Here is a 22,200-nt window from a genome sequence, read left to right on the forward strand (position 1 = left end):
GGATTAGCAAGGATGTTAGCTCAGGGCTGATCTTCCTCACACACACACAAAAAAGTTACCCTAATTCGATGACCTTTTGTGTCCCCTTAGACGCTCTAGCATTACACGAGGACCACATACCCTATTTCTTACGCTGTTTACAAATCATAAAACCAAGCGCCATCACACCTTCAGCGATTTGCGGGCCTCTGTGGTATTTTAGGTAACTGCATCTTCTTTCCGGCGCAAATCTCCGCCTATAGAAACACATTTACACATCAGGAATCCGGACACGGGCTCTCACACCCACTCACTGCTGCAGGCTGCGCCGGGCTCGGTGGTGGGCCCTGCCTACAGCGCCTACGGGAAACAGCCCCCGGGTTTCCCGGCAGCAGAGCGCCCGCCCCCGCCCCGCCCCCGCCCGCGGTCATTAAGGTCCTCCCCGGGACGCCCCCACAGCCCGGCCGGCGACTCTTCAGGGACCGCGCTCCCGGGACAGGCCACACTGAGGATGGAGAGGAGGGCTCGGAGCTCCTCCAGGGAGGCCCCCGGGAGAGGCGGCGGGTCCGCGCACAAGGAGAACAAGAGGGCGAAGGCCGAGAGGGGCGGCGGAGGCCGCGGGCGCCGGGATGCCGGGCGCGAGCGGCCAGGCGTAGGGCGGGCGGGGAGCCCGGAGGAACCCCCAGCGACGGCAGCCACCGTGGTGGACGTGGATGAGGTCCGAGGCTCCGGCGAGGAGGGCACAGAGGTGGCGGTGCTGTTGGAGAGCGAGCGGCCGGAGGAAGGTACAGCGGGCAGGTCAGGAACCAGGGAGGGCGAGCGGCCTTTGCAAGTGGTACCCGAGGAATGTCAGATAAGGTGCAACGAGTCACTGCACCGAGAGCCACCGAGATCAGCCTGCTGGACCTGCTCAGAGTCCCAGGAAATAAAAGGCATGAGTTAGGACCCACCGACCCCACAGTGGTGGAGACCCAAATACATCAGAAGAAATACAAATAATATCAACTAAATACTGTACCGTTAGTTTCAGGGTCCAGCCATGGATGGGAAGTGGGAGGGAGTGAGGTCCAGGTTGGGGACTCATCAACATGAAAAAGGAACCATGCAGCTAGTTTCGGTGGCCATGGAAGAGTATATGGGCACCTAATTTCAGTAAAGACATGCGTGAGCTGGTGGGTCTGGGCCACTATGAAGCTTATTCTTCTCTACTCATCCTCACCCCTCAGTCGTACCTAAAAGCATTTTAAACTTTCTTTGGGATGGTCATTCTTTCTGAAGAGTAGAGGCAGCAGAGCCAAGTAGAGAAAAGCCAGACCCCAGTTTAAATCGCAGCCAGCCAGGTGATCACAGTCAGGGCCTTAACCATCTATCAAATGGGGGTAGCAACAGCACCGACCTCAGAGGGTGATTGTGAGGATAAAATGAGATAAAACACCCCAGACACTTTGCACAGAGCCTACAGCAAAGAACATACTTAATGAGAGCAGAAGCCTTGCATGGTCAAAGAGGAAAGTTAGACCAAAGGAGAGAATTACCAGCAAAGGGGTCTCTTTAGCTTCTGCAGGTGAAGCAACTCTTAAGAACAAATTTATCTGCTTCCAATCCTTTTTATAATGAATGGAAGAAAACAATTCCTTAAGTGTAGGATGAGGGAGGTTTAAAGGAAAGTAAATAAAGAAAATGTGTTATATTGCTTTCTGCTGGCTATGAAATTTTAACATTTCCTGTCTGCCAGCAATGCAGTATATGCTGGAGCATTGAAAGCTATGACTTGAGAAAGATTCCTGCAGCTGGGGTATAGTTTGTGGACCATGTTAATGCTGGTTTGCCTAATTGATGCCCTCTCATCAGTCAGAAACTTTTGATCATTAAAGCATTGTTGGGTTCAATGCTACAGTAATGCTGAGGTTAAAGGTCTTGTAAGGATTGTGTTTCAGACCACATAGGTGGGGTAAGCAAGGAAGGGAGCCCCCATTTATGGAGCCCCTATTATGTGCCAGGCACACACTAGGTGTTTTACTCAGTATTATCATTCCCGCATCACAGATGAGGAAAAATGCTGAGAAATTAAGTGACTTGCCCAAGACCTACAGCTAGGAAGTGGAGAAACCAGAATTCCAGAGTAAGACAGTCTGACTGAAAAGCCCATCCTTGCATGGCACTGCCACTGATTTCTGGTCATGGTCCCAGCACTGCCACCAACCAGCTGTGACCTTGGGCAAGTAGCTTCACCTTGGCGGGGTTCACTCAGTCTCTCCAGCTATAAAGTGACTAGAGCCCAAGACCCCAAGCAATGGATGAGAAGTCCCATTAAGGACGAGGCAGCCTTGCTGAGCCTTTGTCTGAGAGGTTTCTGTGGCTCCTGGAGGAAAAGAGAGCAAGAGGCAGCAAAATCCCCTCCTCCTCTGCACTTAGCTCCACACTCCCACAGCCAGGCTACTTAAGACTTGGGAGAAATGAAAAGGAGCTTCACTTTACCAAAATGGGCATTCTTGGCTTATATGTATCTAAAGGCTCTTCTTGCTTTAACATTTAATGTTTCTAATGTTTCACTATTCACTTAACCTAAACAAATTGGATATTCAAGGAACTTATTCTAAGAGAATAATATTTTGTGAGTAAAGCTTCAAGTTAGGTTTTGGGTATAGATATTAGTTCTCTCCTCACCTCCCTAACTACTCTATGAAGGAATTTTGAGGACCTTCTTCACTTATAAAATGTAATTTTGTCTGTATGTGCATTTATTTATTTTTAATTATCATAGTTACCTCTGGCAAATGAAATATATTTATAAACTAATTAAATATGCAATAACACTGTTATGGCCCTTAAGGAAGAATATTGTAAAAACTAACGATGTTGATAGAGCAGCACTTCCCAAAGTAGGTTGCATGAGAAATAAATTCTATAGAACATGAATTCCTTAGAGAAAACACTACCTGGTCAAATGTCTGGGAAATACTAGGTTAAACAAAGCTAAGAATGCTTCTTCACTACAGGAATTCTCTTAGCTTCAATACACTGATGAACGTTGGGGAGCTCTAGGAGTGGGATATAGTACACAGTACAGTCATGCATCACTTAACGATGGGGAGACATTCTGAGAAATGCGTCGTCGGATGATTTCATCATTGTGCGAACATCATAGGGTGTCCTTGCACATACCTGGATGGTATGGCCTACTACACCCCTAGGCTATATGGCACTAATCTTATGGGACTGAGCCCCTTCTTTGGACTAGGATGTGGCTTCCCAGACAGTCTTTGAAAATCACCTATATGGGGGTGAAGTTAGTTCATTAGTGTCTGTAAAAAAGTGACAAGGAACTGGAGTGCAGAACATCCAGGTTGCTTGGGTGATAAACAAAATGGTATCAGGGAAAGTCAATCGCAAGAACACAAGCTTCTGATGGCCTTGTTTACGTTGTGTCCTCAGGGCCTGGGATAGCGCCTGACACAATATAGGTGCTCAATAAATATTTGTTGAATGTAGGAAGGAAGGAGAAGTGGATAGTGAAAATGATTTGAATGTAATAGCTATGTAAATCTCAAGAATTCTAATCTCCAGGTACTGGAATACTGGTCAAAGGAATTCTATTTGTCAGTTTAAAAACCACATAGAGGACTAGAAGGTGACTAAAGGTTAGGGATGGGAAGGAAGAGGATAACTAATTGGTAGGGCTGAAAATTTTATTTCCATGCCTGAAATAACTGGAAAAGTCATCATGAAACTGATGTGCAGATCACTTGAAGAGGCCAGATTTGCAAGCTGCACCAGCGCAAAACTAACATCAGCACCAGGAAGAGGAAACTGAGGTTCGAAGAGGTCATGTGCCTTGCTTTGACAGAAAATGGTGGAACAAGAACTGGAACCCAGATTCTGCCCAGATTCCGTGCCTGTTCCAATGTACCCCACTACTGCCTTTCCAGGAGCCCGCTCTACCTTCCATAGACCCAAATAGCCCTTCACACAGGCAATGCCCCAGGTCCTGTGAACTGACCACTCTGATATCCAGCTCATTCTAATATTTCCAGCAGTGTCTACAAACTGCTCTGACCCTAATAATGAGGACTGGACCAACAAGTGCTAGTCAATGAATATGGTGAAGTTCCAATATAATTATTCTTTTGCTTTTTTTTTTTTAAGGTACCAAGTCTTCTGGTTTAGGGGCCTGTGAGTGGCTTCTTGTCCTCATATCCCTGCTCTTCATCATCGTGACCTTCCCTTTTTCTGTCTGGTTCTGCATAAAGGTGAGATTCCATGAGGACCGAATAGGTAATTTCCTGGTACCTCTCACTGACTGCAACGTGTCCACCCTTACTTCTATAGTTTGGTACACGCTGTCTGCTCTGCGTGGAATGCCCTCACTCCCACTCACCTTCCAGCAGAGCGCTTACTCCTTGAAGACCTTGCTCAAAAGTAACTGTGAAGCCTTCCTTGACTCTCCCAGACTGTCTTTCCCTTCGTTGTGCTCTTGTGTCGCTCTGTTGTCACATCCATTCCAGCACTTACCATATGTATAATATTTGTTGACACCTGATCTCTTCCCTTAGACTGAGAGCCCCTTCAGGACAGGGGCTATGTCTAGGTCATCTGCACTCTGTAACACAAAGATGGGCCCAGAAGAGATCATGATGTCTACTTCCGCTTCTGACACTTCTGGAAAACTTGTCAGGCAGCTTCTGTAGACCATGAATGACAATTATCTTTGGCCCACAGGTGGTTACACTTGCCTGTCCTTGAAGTAAATGAAGACCTGTGTCAGTTTGGGAAGCACATGCCAAGAAGGAATTAGAAGTGCAAGGAACTCATTGGGAGGCGTTGTCTGTGACAGATTAAGGGGAGAGAGAACAAGAAGAGGCAGGGAAAGCCTTCAGACAATGATGCAGGTCTGACCTGTACTATGAGAAGGGGAAGGAAGGATTGGACAGAAAGAGCCTGAGACTGTGGTGCAGCTCCAAAAAAGTCTTGGCCAGCCTGAAAGGGAACTCCTGAGCGAAGTTTGCTTCATAGAGAGGTTTCACGATGGGCAGAAATGGCCAGGCCCTAGTACGCTTGCCATTCTTAGTTATTGGCTGAAGCTGCCAGAGAAGAGCATGTCCACGGCCTGAACACTGCAGATGCTGCTGGGGCCATTGCTGATTGCACTCCTCATGCGGGCTCTTCTTACTCTACTCCTCCTTCTTCTCCTCCTCCTTCTTCTTCTCCTTCTTCATGAAACGGTGTTGGATTTTGTCAAATGCTTTTTCTACATCTATTGAGATGATCATGTGGTATTTGCCCTGTATTCTATTGATATGGTGTATTACGTTCATTGAATTAAACCAACTATGTATTCCTAGGATAAGTCCCGCTTGGTTATGGTGCATAATCCTTTTTACATGTTGCTGGATTCAGGGTGCTGGTAATTGGTTGAGGATTTTTGCATCTATATTCATAAGGGATATTGGTCTGTAGTTTTCTTATGTTGTGATGTCTCTGTCTTGTTTTGATATCAGGATAATACTGGCCTCAGAGAATGAGTTGGGAAGATTTCCCTGCTCTTCTATCTTTTGGGAGAATTTGTAAAGAACTGATATTACTGCCTCTTTAAATGTTTGGCAGAATCCACCAGAGAAGCCCTCTGGTCCTGGACTTTTATTGTGGGAAACTTTAATACTACTGATTCAATCTTTTACTTCTAGATCTTTTCAGTTTTTCCTTTTCTTCTTGCATCAGTTTTGGTAGTTTGTGTTTCTACGGGAATTTTTCCATTTCATCCAAGTTATCTAATGTGTTAGCATATGGTTTATAGTATTTTCTCTTATAATGTTTTTTATTTCTGTAAAGACAATAGTGATGTCCCTGTCATTCCTCTTTGATTCCTGATTTGGCAATTTGATTCTTCTCTCTTTTTTTGATCAAACTAGCAAAATATTTGTCAATTTTGTTAATCTTTTCAAAGAACCAACTTTTGGTTCCTTGATATTCTCTATTATTTTTCTATTTTCTATTGCATCTATTTCCACTCTAATCTTTATTATTTTCTTCTTTCTGCTTGCTTTAGGTTTAGTTTGCACTTAATTTCCAGTGTCTTAAGGTAGAAGATTAGGGTATTATTTTGAGATATTTCTTCTTTTTTTATTATAGGCATTTACAGCTATAAATTTTCCTCTAAACACTGCTTTAGTTGCATCCCATATGTTTTGGTATCTTTGGTTTTTGTTTTCATTCATCTCAAAGTATTTTCTATTTTTTTTGTGTGATTTCTTCTTTGACCCATTGGTTATTTTAGAGTGTGTTGTTTAATTTCCATATATTTGTGAGTTTCCCAAATTTCCTTTGTTTCCTTGATTTCTAATTTCATTCCATTGTAATCAGAGAATATACTTTGTGTGATTTCAATCCTTTTAAATTCATTGAGGTTTGTTTTATGGCCTATCATATGGTCTATCCTAGAGATGTTTCATGTGTGCTTGAGAAGAATGTGTATTCCACTGTTGTTGGGTGGAGTTATGTGTAGATGTCTGTTAGGTCTAGTTTGTTTATAGTCTTCTTCAAGTCTTCTGTTTCCTTGTTGATCTTCTGCCTAGTTGTTCTATCAATGACTGAAAATGGGATATTAAAGTCTCCAACTATTATTGTTGAATTGTCTATTTCTACATTCTTTTTCTTTGATTTTTGCTTCATGTATTTTGGAGGTAAATTTTTAGGTGCATATATGTTTATCATTCTTATACTTTCCTAATGCACTGACCCTTTTATTATTATACAATGTCCTTCATCACTAGTAACATTTTTGTGTGTTTGTTTTAAACTCCATTTTGTCTGATATCAGTATAGCCACTCCTGCTCTCTTTTGGTTACTCTTTGTGTGGTATATATTTTTCCATCCTTTTGCTTTCAGCGTATTTGTATCTTTGAATCTGAAGTGTGTCTTCTATAGACAGCATATAGTTGACATCAGGTTCTTCTTGAAGGGTGATCTGAGCACCTGCATGGCTGCCATAAGGTGCAACACTGACTCGGCCACAGTTTGTGCAGAAGGCTCTCAGGCCTGATCACTTAAGAGTAAGCCCTGAGAAGCCAATTAGGTAGAGGACACTAAAGTTGAACTAGATGGTTACATTTGAGCAAGGTCTTGAAGGAGTAAGACTCCTCTTCGTCTCTGGGAAGAATTGTTTCTTCCAATAAAAGCAGAAAAGAAACAAGAAATGCTAGGGAATCAAGAAACTGGGAATGGCTGGGGCATGTTCCAGGAACCAAACCCAGTCATTCTTTCTCATTGATTTTTTCAACTAGCAAGGCAGTGTTCAGGCACAGGAGTCCTAAACCTCATAAGGATGAACAAGACATGATTCTTGACCTCTAGGGACTTACAGTGGGTTAGTGGAGCCTGTTACTTTAAGAAGCAACTTCAGAGCCAGCCCTGATGACCTAGTGGTTAAAGTTCAGTGTGCTCCCGGCCCGGGTTTGGTTCCTAGGCGTGGAACCACACCGCTCATCTGTCAGTAGCCATGCAGTGGCAGTAGCTCACATAGAAGAACTAGAAGGACTTAGAACTATAATATATAACTATGTACAGGGGCTTTGGGGAGGAAAAAAAAAAGGCACACTTCAAAATATGTTACTTTTGGTCTCTTCATTACATTTTCATACTTGACTAATTATATTCAATGGAGCTCTCTAAAGTGGAGGGAGGATGAAGAAGGAAAACAGACTTGTCTACAGTCACAAATAATTTCTTCATTCATTCAACAAATATTTATTGAACACTTACTATGCATCAGGCATATTTGTTTATTTATTTATTTATTTTTAAATTTTTTATTTCTTTGGTGAGGAAGATCAGCCCCGAGCTAACATCCGTTGCCAGTCTTCCTCTTTTTGCTGAGGAAGATTAGGCCTGAACTAACATCTGTGCCCATCTTCCTCTATTTTGTATATGTGATACCGCCTCAGCATGGCTTGATGAGCAATATGTCGGTCCAATGAGCAGTGTGTAGGTCTGCACCCAGGATCCAAAGCTGCAAACCCCAGGCCACCGAAGCAGAGCACACGAACTTAACCACTACACCACCAGGCTGGCCCCTTGTATCAGGCATTTTTTAGGCACTGAGAAAAAATGAGTAATTCCATATCGTTAGGGAGTTCACAGTCTGGTGGGCACAAATATAAATAAACAGACCAACTATGATAATGATAAGCAAGCAGTAGAACCCAGATTCTGATACCAGGCCAGAAAGTGAAGTTTATTTCTAAAGTAGTGTGTAGTAACTTTCCCATCTCTCGTCTAATATACAGACATTTCTGTACAGAGAATCTCCTTTTTTGTCACTTAAAAATAGCTCTACACATTTTCAGGAAACACTCTATTTTTCTAAATACATCACCAATAAGAATTGACAAATTAAAATCCAATTGAATCATTTTGAAGCAACCTCAGAAGAAATCTAGTTTGAAGCAAAATGTAAGAAGTGATATTAAAATATACTCCCTCTTTCTGTTAAATAGGAATGATCAATACATATAAAAGTTAATAATGCAGAAATCACAGTAAAATACAAGATTAAACATGCCATGATAAACATGCTGTAATTTCTTTGACTTAGGGAACATTGTGGAAGCATTATTTTTTAGATAATCATGATTCTTTAATCAAAATTCTGTCCATGGGCTCAAAAATTAACACGGCCAATATACTTTTTCATTGGTTTCTGAAATTCTATACTTATTTAATGTAGATTTTGGAAACATAAGTATTAACAAATTTTTTCTTGCTTCTCAAAACAAAAGATTTCTGATACCTAGGATCACTCTTATGCCAAGGCCTTTTGAAGACTTTCTTTTTCTTTCTTGAAGTGATTCAAAAGTATTAAATTTCTTTTTAGGTTGTACAGGAGTATGAGAGAGTAATTATATTCCGACTGGGACATCTGCTTCCTGGAAGAGCCAAAGGCCCTGGTAAGAAATACCTTTTTCACCCCTATAGACTCGCCAATTTCTTCAATCCATGCATATTTGTAACATGGACCTCAGATTACATGAAGCAACTTGATTCATGATATCTTCATTTTCCAATCTGTTACTCGTAACACAGGTTATTAAGAAATTCTTCAGAGAGCATTACTACCAGGTCAACAGGGACCAAGAGAGAGGATGGGTGCAGAGGGCCAAATGCCAGGGCCAGGCGGGCTGGAGTAGCAAGTAGGCTTAGGACCCAGGGCCAGCCACTGGTTTGAGTAGGAAGTGTGTATGCTCAGTTAATTCTCAGAGCAAATTCTCTGCTAGAATTTGTGAATTCTCAGAGCAAAGCTGAGCTAGTTCAGAGTCCAGGTGGTCAGACCAAACCATGGGAAATAGGCAAAGTTCAGCATCCAAGTAACAAATTGGCCTTCAGTTGGTGGAATTTAAGAAACATAGACTGAGCACTACTTGTGTTTCAGATACTATACTGTATAACTACAGGAGATCTGAAGATGGATGAATGAGACATGGTTTCTGATCTCTAGGACCTTAAAGTCTAGTGGAGTTGATGTCCAGAGGTCCAATCTGATTATGGGGCACAGATAGAAGTATGGTTTGTCGGAAAAGTCTAGTAGTTGGGGTTTGGACATCCAAGTTAGCCAGGAAGGCATGAGAAGGAGCAGAGTGTCACTGTGCATCTATTGGAAAGGGTCCAAGTTCCAAGCTAGGTTTACAGAAAATGGTAGAGAATAGAGATCAAACTAGAAGATACAAATCAGAGTTTGAAGATTCAGAACCAACAGATGGGTCCACACAAAAGTAGAACCAGACCCTGTGTTCCAGGACAGGACTGTCTGTTCTGATTCTAGTTTTCGGCATACTTCTTGATTGGAGCTAGAAAGGGCTAGTAATTGGGCTGATCTTTAGAGAGATCCTGGGCTCTGTGAGTTGCTGCTGGTTCCAACAAAGCTTTGGCTCTTGCAGGAGCCCGCAGTGTCTAAAGGGCACTCAGAAAATCTCAAATCAATCTAAAAATATTTATTTGACATTGACCCTGTACATTACATTGGGTGGATGAGAAACAACTAGCCAACTAGAAGGCTGGTATCATGATATTGCTATTCTGATTACCTCTGGGGCTCACATTTTAAGAAATACCACATGGAGGTTGCTGGCTCTAAAGTTTATCACCTTGGTACATAGAAGAATTCAAAAATAATTTTACAGAGCACCTAAAAGGCACTAAATCAGGCACTAGAGCTAACAATAGTGCATAGGATACTCTTGTTAGGGAGTTCAAATCTAGTGAAGGAGACAGTCATGTAACACAAGATCTGGAGGGGTCAGCACCATGACCAAGGTGACCATATGGCCCATTTTACTGGGGATAATCAATGTTTATGCCTATTGTCCTGGAGTAAGTTGTAATAGTATTCTCCTTTTACTTTCAAAAGTGTGCCAGATTGAACAACAAATTATATGGTAACCTTAGCAACAAAAAACACACTATAGGGGTGGAGGTAGTGCCCAATAGTCTGTGTAGTTGGAGGCTAAGAAAAGCAAGGCCGTGTGCAACCTGACCCCAAAAAGGTGAACCTCAAACAGTCTGCATGCTAGCCATTCACCTGTCACTTCTCCCTCCCCATCCTGTAGGTCTTTTCTTCTTTTTGCCCTGCCTGGACACCTACCACAAGGTTGACCTTCGTCTCCAAACCTTGGAGATACCTTTTCATGAGGTAAGCCAAATGATGGATTTTGCTTCCTGTCTACATTTGGCTGAGCTACCAATTCTCATCCAGGACAAAATGACTATTTAAGCTCAAAAGTAGAAAAGGAAAGTAGAGATATGGACTACATCAAACTTAAAAACTCCTGTGCCTCAAAGGACATAGTCAACAGAAGGAACAGGCAACCTATGGAATGTAAGAAAATATTTTCAAATAATATATCTCATAAGAGGTTAATATCCGGAATATATAAAGAAATCTTATAACTCAAGAACAAGAAAGCAAACAACCCAATTAAAAGTGGGCAAAGGACTTTGTGATGGTTAATTTTATGTGTCAACTTGGGTAAGCTATGGTACCCAGACATTTGGTCAAATTATCTGGATGTTGCTGTGAAGGTATTTTTTAGATAAGATTAATATTTAAATCTACTGATTTATAGCAGATTATCCTCCATAATGTGGGTGGGCCTCATCCAATATGTTGAAGGCCTTAAGAAAAATACTAACCTCCCATTGAGGAGGAGGGAATTCTGCCAGCAGACTGCTCTTAGACTCTAGCTGCAGTCTCAGCTCTTCCTTGGGTTTTCAGCCTGTTGGCCTATCCTGAAGATTTTGGATTTGTCAGGCTCTACAATGTAAGCCAATTTCTTTAAATCTCTTTCTCTCTCTCTCTCCCTCTCCCCCACTCTTCACACACACACACACACACCCTAATGATTCTATTTTTCTGGAGAGCCCTGACTAATACAGACTTGAATAGACATTTCTGCAAAGAAGATATACAAATAGCCAACGGACACATAAAGAGATGTTCAACACCACTAATCACTAGAGAAATGCAAATCAAAACCACCATCAGATATCACCTCACACCTATTAGGATGGCTACTATAAAGAAAAAAAAACAAACCAAAAAATAACAAGTGTTGGCGAAAATGTAGAGAAATTGGGACCCTTGTACACCATTGGTGGGAATGTAAAATGGTGCAGCTGCTGTAGAAAAACAGTACAGTTGTTCCTCAAAAAATTAAAAATAGGGGCCAGCCTGGTGGTGTAGTGAAGTTTGCATGCTCTGCTTCAGTGGCCCGAGGTTTGCAGGTTTGGATCCCGGGCGCAGACCTATGCACTGCTTATCAAGCCATGCTGATATATGTCCCACGTATAAAGTAGAGGAATGTGGGCACGGATGTCAGCCCAGGGCTAATCTTCCTCACACACAAAAAAAATTAAAAATAGAATTACCATTTGATCCAGCAATTCCACTTCTGCATTTATACCCTAAAGAATGGAAAGCAAGGTTTTGAAGAGATATTTGCACACCTATGTTCATAGCAGCATTATTCACAATAGCCAAGAGGTGAAAGCAACCCAAGTGTCCATCAGTAGCTGAATGGATAAAGAAAATGTGGTATATACCTACAATAGAATATTATTCAGCCTTAAAAAGGAAGGAAATTCTGACATATGCTACATCATGGATAAACCTTGAGAACATTATGCTAAGTGAAATAAGCCAGTCACAAAAAGACAAATGCTGTATGATTCCACTTATATGAGGTACCTACAGTAGTCAAATTCATAGAGACAAAAAGTAGAATGGTGGTTGCAGGAGTTGGAGGGAGGAATAAAGGAGTTGTTGTTTAATGGGTTTCAGTTTTGCAAGATGAAAATAGCTCTGGAGACTAGTTGCACTATAATTTGAATGTACTTAACACTACTGAATTGTACGTTAAAAATGGTTAAGATGAGGAGCTGACCCAGTGGCACAAGCGGTTAGGTGCGCATGCTCCGCTGTGGCAGCCCGGGGTTCACAGGTTCGGATCCCAGGTGCACACCGACACACCGCTTGTCAGGCCATGCTGTGGTGGCATCCCATATAAAGTAGAGGAAGATGGGCACAGATGTTAGCCCAGGGCCAATCTTCCTCAGCAAAAAAAAAAAAAAGAGAGAGAGAGAGGAGGATTGGCATCGGATGTTAGCTCAGGGCTGATCTGCTTCACACATACAAAAAAAAGGTTAAGATGACAAATTTGATTACCACAATTAACAGTTAAAAGAAAAGTAAAGACAACATCTAGATTATTAGTAATTCAGATTTATAAGCCTTTCCTATGTTGTCTTCCGCTTTCAGTTTGAAATTCTTTCTCACTCTTCCTGTGGGTAAATAGAAATGTAAATAGAAATTATGTATTTTTAAAAAGTCTTATTTTAGATAATAAATGTAAAAAAGGAAGAAATAAAATTTGCCCCTAATCTTATTACCTATAGATAGGTGTCGATATATTGGAGTATATCCTTTCAGACTTTTCTATGTGTGTGGTTATGTTTACGGACAGGTATATATATCATACCCTACATACTTTTTTGTAACGCCTTTTTTCACTCAACAATCTGTTGTGATCATCTCTTCATGTATTAGCTATGTTCCTACCCCCTTATTTTAAGTGGACACATAGCATTTCATTGTATGGATGTATTACAAGTTATAATTCCCTATGGTTGATATTATTTCCAATTTCTTATTGCAACACTGTGAATAACATCCTTGCAGCTAAATCCTTAAAATATGTCCTTGTGATAAGTGTCTAAAAATGGAAATGTCGAGAACAGGCATCTTTTAGGGCTTTTGGTGTGTGTCACCAATCTGCCCTCTAGTGTACACCCAGCAAGCAAAACGGGAGAGTGCTTGTTTCCCAGAATGTGCTTCTCTCTTAGCACATTTTTCTGGCGTCAGTTTAAAAAGACCTGATAGACAATTAACTGAATGCTTTCATATAAGAAAATTATTCCTGATTTTTTTACAAAAGGATTTGCAACAGGATTAAATTGCGAGTTCTTTAGTGTATTTAATAAAAACTCTATAATCTTCAAAACCATGTCAATTTTGAATCAAGGGTGAGCCAACTACTCTTTTTTCTTGCTATAATCCTACTCTGGGAAAATTCCCTTTGAACACATTTAGCTCCTCTGTGCCCACATGGGAAAGGAGTCCAAGAAACAGGTCTGTCATCCAAACTTTCTTTTCTGCCTAGGTTGTGACCAAAGACATGTTTATAATGGAGATAGATGCCGTCTGCTACTACCGAATGGAAAATGCCTCTCTTCTCCTAAGGAGTCTTGCTCACGTGTCCAAAGCTGTCCAATTCCTTGTGCAAACCACCATGAAGCGTCTCCTGGCACATCGATCCCTCACTGAAATTCTTCTGGAGAGGAAAAGCATTGCCCAAGATGTAAAGGTACTTAGATAAACTTAACGTCGAATATGTTGAAATATCTCTATCTTTTTTTCATTTCCTCATTGGCCGTTATTGAATCTTCCACGTGCCAGGCATTCACTGCTGAAGGGGCCATCCCTTAAGGAGCTGATAGCTAAGTAAGAGGTTGCCAAATCGACCCTGAGCCAATCATAGTCACCAATCTGGTGCTGATTACTCAGTCATTGGCACAGTTTTTGCTCTCAACCCTACCCAGTGGCTTTAGACTCATTGTAAAGTGCTCACATAGCACAAAGTGGTGAGAGTGGGAGCTGGCAGGGGTGGTGGGGCTGGACAGGAGGGGCTGGTGGTCTACAAAGATGATAGGGAATGGTTCCTGGGAGCTTACAGTCTAGTTGGGAAATAAGCAAGTTAAATAATGATAAGACAAATAAATAAGACAAATGATAAGACAAAGTCAAATAAGACTTTCAGATCAAAAGAGTTAGTAAGATGTCACAGACCCTGACATGATTAATTACCCAAGCAATCATCTAGATTTAATTGATTTGGATGACAGGAGGAGGAGAATAGCAAGAACTGCCTCACAAGCAGCCTCCTCTAGCCCGCAGGCAGCACGCTTAGCAACCTCTCCCGCGGCCAGCGTAGGCATCTTTGATTCTCACCAAGATGAGTTGGCAAAGGTATTCAGAAGAGAGGTGAGAACAAAGCAGGATTCCAGGCAGCCGGCCAGTCAAGTGGCAATTACCACTAGTGATGGAGCCTGTCATTGAGGCCATGGAGCACTCAGGCCCAGAATTGAGTTAGGAGGTTACAAAATCAAGTCTAGCTGAAAGGAGAACCTCCACTAGAAGGATCTAAGAATCAAAGGCATTGATAATGATTGTGCTTGATGGGGCCTGAGCAGTCACTAATCTGAGAAAACAAAGTTCCCAAATATTTGTGACTTGTCCAACTTGTTGCTGATAAAACTGTGATTAGCATCCTGATGGAAAAGGGAAGAACTCAGGAAACAAGAGAAGCCAAAAAGAAGAAAATGTTAGAACAAGAAGCACACACAGGAGTTGCTGCTCTGGAATTTAAAAACCACTCAAGTGTGCTCCCCGTCCGTCCCCCTTCAGCCTCTCATCCTGTTCATCCCTCCCCTCTAAAGGATAAACAATAGGGTCCAGACTCTTGACATCCAAGCTTGCCTTTGTTACATTGAATTATAATCTATGTATTTATACATTTGTCTTCCCCAATTATGAACTCCACATTGGCAGGGGTCATATTTTATTCATCTCTTTGTCCTTAGCACCTGGCACATGGCTTGTTGAACAGCTGCCAGATGTTTTTTGGATGAGTGAATAAATGACCCAACTGTGGTAGCCTCACCTCTCATTGTCCTTCCCCCACTGTATCTAATACTCCAGCCTACTTGGTGTTTCTCCAGCGTTCAGCACTTTTATGCTTCCAAATAGCCTCTTAGGCTATTTCCTCTGCATGGAATACTTCCCATTTCCCCACAAGCAAAATCGTGTTTGTTCTTTAAGATGCCACCTCCTCTGTGGCATCTTTTTCAAAATTCCTTTCTCTCACCAACCCCCAAATTAGTCTTCTCAGGGTTCTTAATGCACTAAGCTAACTATTTATCTAGCCACTAGGAAATCATCAGAGATAAGTTAAAAAGGAAAAATGTATGAGTCCATATGCTGAGCTCCAAGTCTTGCCCCTCTTTTCCAGAACCCACAGTTCATTTTCTTCCCCCTCCTGGGACTGGGAAGTTGGGGAAACGGATGCCACCAACAGGAAGGAAGAGGAATCACCTGTAAATGAAAGCCATCTGGGAGAGAGACTAGAAACTCTGGTTCTCTCATAAATGCATTTTAAAACAGATTCAACAAATACACCATCTGCATTATTTTCTATTGCTCCTGTAGCAAATTACCACAAACTCAGTGGCTAAAACAACACCAATTTAATCTCTTACAGTTTTGAAGGCCAGAAGTCCAAAATCAGTTTCACTGGGCCAAAGTCAAGGTGTCAGCAGGGCTGGTTCCTTCTGAAGGTTTTGAGAGAAGAATCTGTTTCCTGGCCTTCTTCAGCTTCTAGCAATGGCCTGCATTCTTTAGCTTGTGACCCCTTCCTCCATCTTCAAAGCACATCACTCCAATCTCTGCTTCCATCATCACACCACCCTCTCCTCTTCTGTGGTCAGATCTCCCTCCGCTTCTCTCTTATAAACACACTTGTGATTGCATTCAGGGCCCACTGGGAAGATCTAGGATAATCTCCTCATTTTAAAATCCTTTAACTTAATCACATCTGCAAAGTCCCTTTTGGGTAACATTCACAGGTTCTAGGGATTAGACATGGATGTCTATGGGAGTTATTATTCAGCCTACCACATCATCTTTAATTCCACAAATATTTATCGAGTAGCACTGTGCAATTTAAAACAACTCTTTGCAAGGCACCGTGATGTTAAAACAAAACGGGGAAGTAATGTCCTTTCAAAAGCAATGTGCTTTCTCCATACAGAACAATGGCCATCAGTGCACGGGAGGCTCTGCTCCCACCTGGCTGTTCTCACTGACTTCTTAACTCTTCCCTCCACAGGTCGCCCTGGATTCAGTGACCTGTATTTGGGGAATCAAAGTGGAGAGAACAGAAATGTGGGTAGGAAATTAACCAAGAAGAACAATATGATAAAGGGAAATATTTTGGTTTCATTTAAAATTTTTGTTTGAAAAATTATTTTCATTAAATGAGCACCATAGCCATATTAGCATAAATTTGGAAAAAAGAGAAAAAAATTACCTATGACCTCATGGCCATGACGCAACCATCGTAACATTTGGGCAAATTACTTTCACGTTTTCTCTCTGTGCATTTAAAAATATCTTTTTTTAAGATAAAAGTCACATAACATAAAACTCACCATTTTAACCGTTTTAAAGTACAACTCAGTAGTTTTTAGTATATTCACAGGGTGGTGCAACCATCACGACCATCTAATTCCAGAACATTTTCATCACCCCAAAAAGAAAGCCTGCACCCATTAAGCAGGCACTCCTCATTGCCCCCTCACCCGCCAGCCCCTGACACCCACTAATCTACTCTCTGTCTCTCTGGATTTGGCTATTCTGGACATTTCATATAAATACAATCATATAATATGTGGCCTTGGGTGTCTGGCTTCTTTCACTTAACATAATGTTTTCAAGGTTCATCCATGGTGTAGCATGAATCAGTACTTCATTCCTTTTTATGGTTGAATAATATTCCATTGTGTGGCTACACCACATTTTGTTTATCTGCTCATCAGTGATGGACGTTTGGTTTGTTTCCATTTGGGGGCTATTATGAATAATGCTGCAATGAACATTCATGTGCAAGTTTTTGTGTGAACGTATTTTCAGTTCTCTTGATTATATACCTAGGAGTGGAATTACTGGATCATATGGTAACTCTGTATTTAACTTTGTGAAGAACTGCCAAATTGTTTTCTATGTATTTTTCATAGATAAAATCAGGATAAAAGTACAATTTTGTATCTTTTATGCAATATATTAAGTATTGTTCTTATTTGGTCAGTTCTATCCTTTTCAAAATCAATTCTCTTTTATAAATTTAGATTACTTCCCTTATTCTTATTATTAATAGTATGGCTCTTCAAAGCTGTTTTTCATTATTCAACTGTAATAACTGGGATTTAGAAACTTTAAGTGGGGAAAAATCAACATAATACATAATACATGATACATAACACACAAAATTTGTTTTACTTGTAAATAGAAAACCACAGCTCTGCTGTAGCATCAGTGATAGTAAAAATCTGCCTTTGAGGCCCTGACCCTTGAGACGCCCCCCTCTGCCCACATCTACCCAGAGGTCTAGGGACGGCACACTCTGTTGAATCAGAGTTTCCTACGCATCAGGAGAAAACAGCAGAGGAGGTGGCAGGTCTGCATGAAAGCTCTGGCTGCCAAAAGCGGTGCTGCGTATCCACCTGCCCGCGTGTTCTTTCTTTTTCAGTAAGGATGTGCGGCTGCCAGCCGGGCTTCAGCACTCACTGGCTGTGGAAGCCGAAGCGCAGAGACAGGCCAAAGTGCGGGTGAGCCAGCACTGAGCAGGCCGTCCTCCCCCCGCGGCTGCTCTTCGAGGAGCACTGGAGCATCCAAAAGGCCTGCTCACAGAGAGCATTTGCCCTTTGCCTTCCCACCGCCCACTCCTCCGGGCACTGGGAAGAATCTGGCTTGTGCCTCTCCCCACAACTCGATTAAAATTGCTCTCTTAAAGGGTGTTAAGAGCCTCCTAACTGACTAATGCAACATCTCTTTTCCTCTTACACCCCCTCTCTGAGACTATTGATAACAGTGACCACCTCCTCCTTGAGTCTTTCACTCACTGTCTCTCCGAAAATGCATCTCCTCGCACTTCATCCCTCCTCTATCGTGCTGGCATCTTTCCCTGGATAATATCAGTCACCTGTCACCTTTAGGTAAATGACACCTAGACCTGAATCCCTAGCCCTGCACAAGCTCTGAAGGGACAACCATGATCAGGGCCCAATTCCCTCAATGCCAGAGCCAAGAGAAGGCTGTGCTACTCATAGCCTCTACTCAGGCAGGCCAGTGAGAAGCGAAGATGTGGCTGCCAGCAGCTCCTAAGGATTGAGATGTGGGTGGGATGGGGTATTGGGAAGAAGAAAATGAAGACTGAAGAGGAGGCAAATTTCTTTTAAAGAGCAGAAAGTAGGTGAAGAAAAAACCCCAAAACATAAGACAGTTGATAACTTTGGAGCATTGGGGAGGAGGAAGCAAGGAAGGTGGTCCTCTGGTCAGAGTTGCTTCTAGATCTCTGAGTCTAGTCCTCTTTGCCCACTTTCAAGTGGCATTTGGGTGGTGAACTTGGCGCTCTGACTTCTGAAATGCTAACCCGATTTGGGAAGCATTCTTTCAGGATTCCGTGTCTTCACCTGGAATGCCGGCCAACCTTTTCTCTATATGGCAAAATCCTACTAATCTTTCAAGGCCCACTAGACATAATTAATAACTCCCCTAACACTTCATCTATACCTGCCATGGCCCTTAACAAATTCTTCCCTAAATTACAATTAACAGTATAATCCGTCTCCCTAGATCAAGATCTTGAGAAAGAAGACAGCCTGTTCTGTGCTTAACAGCGCCTGTCACATAGTAGATGCTCAGTACTTGTTGGTTGAGTCTCACTGAATAGTGATTAAACCTTCATGGAGCAAAGAAGAAAAATTCCTTTGCTTTTCTTGACATCTGTTCTCTAGATGATTGCTGCAGAAGGGGAGAAGGCTGCCTCGGAATCCCTGAGGATGGCAGCTGAGATTCTATCAGGCACTCCAGCCGCTGTTCAGCTTCGATACCTCCACACCCTTCAATCCTTGTCCACAGAGAAACCTTCCACGGTGGTTTTACCTTTGCCATTTGACTTGCTAAATTTCCTGTCTTCTCCCAGCAACAGAACCCAAGGAAGCATCCCTTTCCCAAATCCTTCCAAACCTGTTGAGCCACTGAATCCTAAAAAGAAAGACTCTCCCATGTTATAGGAGGAGCCAGGGATAATGTGACTGTAAAGGGGCCTGCCACCTAACAGCCACATCCCTGAGTGAGGCCCTCCGACCTCCCTTCCTGCCCTCTCTTTGGTTGCCATATGGAATGCCCTTGGAATGCACGCAGTCACAATGCGGCAACATACGTGAGAAGACTGAAGATGACGTAATGACAGAGAGGCCATGTAACAAGTTTAGGTGGATCATCTAATCAGAGTAATTGCAGGAAAGAGCTTTAGCTAACATTCTACTTTGGAAAGAATTTTGAGTCTATATGTGGCTAAATTTTGACTTCTGAAAACATAGTTCAAATGTCCTTTTGCTGTATGCCCTCTGGCCCCTTTGGCAAGGTTTTTTGCTGCTCCCATGGCCCTTTCTATATGCCCCATCATTGTGCTTATCACACTCTGTTGAAATCCTGGACTTAAGATGCAGGCTTCTCTCCAACAGTGCTATGAACTCCTCAAAGGCACGTCTTAGTCATTTTCCCCCAACCACACTCAACCTTGTACACTCCACCCCACATTCCTCGCACCTAACCCTGATAGTTGCACCATAGTGACACTTAAATGTTCCTGAGTGAATGAAAGAAAAAGAGATGTACTTGGGCTGGATATAAAATTTACACTTAATTAAAGAATTTAAAAGGAATTCTTTTTGTGGAGACTCCTTTCCTAAACAGAGAAAGAAAAGGACAAAAACATTTATCTGACACGTGTTGCTTAAAATCTGAGGAAGCATCACTATAAGTATGGAGCTGATGTATTTTCAGTATAGAATTTACCAGCTTGCTTATTTTTCAAACAGTAATAACATTATGTGATCTATACATGCCCTGAAGTATTCTTTTCTTGTACAGATATTCCCTAATATGAATACATTCCTATAATATCATTTCAGTCTTATTTTCCATTAACTTGCATTATACAATTAGAAATACATATCTACAGGAAAAAATTAGCCAAGTAAATAAGAAAGCATACTAAGGTATATAGCAGATCCTCTATAAACTTAAAAAAATCAATAACATATAAAACATTACTAACATTACAAAAATATGACTAAAATAATCATGTTACTTACATGCTACTTACAACGGGAATTTCCGTGTTGCTGGTACAGAGAGAAATGATGGTAACTATCGCCACTGCCTCACTATTGGGTGATTTTCTGTCCTTCAAACCCCCTCTTTACTCTTCATGTTATCTGATGTTATTATTTTATATTGGAGATGTCTTCCTGCTAGCCCTAGTGGGAACTTGAAACATTTTGCATAAAAACACCCATAAAGGGTTTTTGTTTACGGATGTTAGCCCATAAAACCCTGCTGAACATTATTTCAGAGAGAAAATGTACTCTGAAATCCTTACAATGGATATAGAAACTTTTGTAGCATTCTGTCTGTTAGAGACAGGCTGTTTTCTCACTATGTTTAAGTGACAGAAATAAGGCCCAAGATCAAGGTTGCTTTGCCTAACCTGTTATCTCTCAATCACTTCATTCCTTCCCTCTCTGCCAACCTTCCTGACCTCTATAAAAAAAAAAAACAAAAAAACAAAAACGCCCTAGCAGTATATTATAATATAGCAGTATATAATAATGCCAACCTGAGGGTCATCTTTGTCCTACATCTCTAGGCCACCTCCTCACCTCCATCCACAGCTGGGAAAACCATTCTGGCCCAACCCTGCTACGCCCTAGGACTTTAGCCAAGCAATGCATCTTCCCAAGATTATGCGGGACTATTAGATGACTTCAAAACCTATGTATTCTACAACCATGCCAAATTCATTTATTGTTATAGCAATCAGCTTATACGGTTATTATGTACTGAGACGATAACTTTGAATTTTGTTTCAAAAGCCTATTTCATCCAGTTTTAGAAAATATTTCCATATCTCATTAAAAGAGGTTTCCCCAGTCCCTACTCCCAAGGACCCTACTTGGTTGTAGGGGAGTGGCAGTGTTGAAAGGGGCAGACTGAGTAATCTCTGCTGCAGGCAGTGGGAGATTCTGAAGCTAAAGGAGCAGGTGAAGCTCTAAACTGTGCAGAAATGTCAAAATACAAAATGTGGAATCCAAAAGGCTGTCAAATCCAAGTAGGCCACAGGCAGGTAATGAAATCTGCCAGAGCCAGCAGTGTGGTGCCAGAGAGAGGAAAGCAAGCACTGAGGAGGCAGCAAGGGATGAAACAAGAGTTAGGGGGAACTCCTGGGTGATTTCCTAGAATGTCTAATCTACTAGGGTTTGCAGTTTGCTTTTGTGGACCAGCCAGGGCACATTCATAGATGGTCTAGCCCATTTAAAGGGCCAATGGCAATTAGAGCATCCCTGAAGTGGGAAGGATTTCTCATTACCACAGTCTTGGCCTATACCCATCCCAGTGCACTGGGTATTGGAGTTAAGATGACATCAAGCGTTGTTGGTCACTTTTCACCGCATGTGGATGGTTCCTGATCTCAGGTTGGCAAATGTTGGCTTGAGTAACGAAGAAGGAGGTAGGGTCATGCTGGTTCAGGCATACCCAGAGCCAGGAATAGAACAATTAGAAGTGATGCGAGGGTAATAATGTAATAATGGCTTTTATGACCCTTAATAATTCCTTGTAGCATGTTTTTGTTGTTGTTTTTTTTTTGTCAAAGGCAGATTTACTTATATATCTGGGGAGTACCTATGGTATCACCCACTGGTTATTCTCCTCTGATGTCTAATTCTAGACAACGTTTAAATTTCTCATTAGCTTGCCAGAGGGTACCTTCCAG

At 41.8% G+C, this 22,200-nt stretch overlaps 1 protein-coding gene across 2 annotated transcripts; it reads left to right on the plus strand.

Annotated features, from left to right (window-relative positions):
• Positions 1 to 403: 403 nt before the first annotated feature.
• NPHS2 (NPHS2 stomatin family member, podocin) lies at positions 404 to 20,270 on the plus strand. 2 transcript variants are annotated; one of them, XM_058539959.1, is made up of 8 exons: positions 404 to 764; positions 4,126 to 4,229; positions 8,850 to 8,922; positions 10,579 to 10,661; positions 13,687 to 13,890; positions 16,471 to 16,526; positions 17,890 to 17,968; positions 19,157 to 20,269. In XM_058539959.1, exons 1-8 carry the CDS (start codon positions 491 to 493, stop codon positions 19,433 to 19,435), a joined length of 1,152 nt encoding a protein of 383 aa, XP_058395942.1. In that variant the 5' UTR covers positions 404 to 490; the 3' UTR covers positions 19,436 to 20,269. The 2 variants fall into 2 exon arrangements, with proteins under 2 accessions (XP_058395942.1, XP_058395943.1); XM_058539960.1 differs by lacking the exons at positions 16,471 to 16,526; positions 17,890 to 17,968 and having other exon boundaries at positions 19,157 to 20,270.
• Positions 20,271 to 22,200: the final 1,930 nt, after the last annotated feature.

The sequence above is a fragment of the Diceros bicornis genome, chromosome 4 (genome assembly GCF_020826845.1).
Source record: "Diceros bicornis minor isolate mBicDic1 chromosome 4, mDicBic1.mat.cur, whole genome shotgun sequence".
Lineage (NCBI taxonomy): Eukaryota > Metazoa > Chordata > Mammalia > Perissodactyla > Rhinocerotidae > Diceros > Diceros bicornis.

Bases quoted from the DNA above. Each gene is read 5' to 3' on its own strand.
- NPHS2 (XM_058539959.1), top strand. From the start codon at position 491: ATGGAGAGGAGGGCTCGGAGCTCCTCCAGGGAGGCCCCCGGGAGAGGC. The intron at 8,923-10,578 runs GTAAGAAATACC...CCCATCCTGTAG, and splicing joins TGGAAGAGCCAAAGGCCCTG to GTCTTTTCTTCTTTTTGCCC. The intron at 17,969-19,156 runs GTGAGCCAGCAC...TCTGTTCTCTAG, and splicing joins AGAGACAGGCCAAAGTGCGG to ATGATTGCTGCAGAAGGGGA.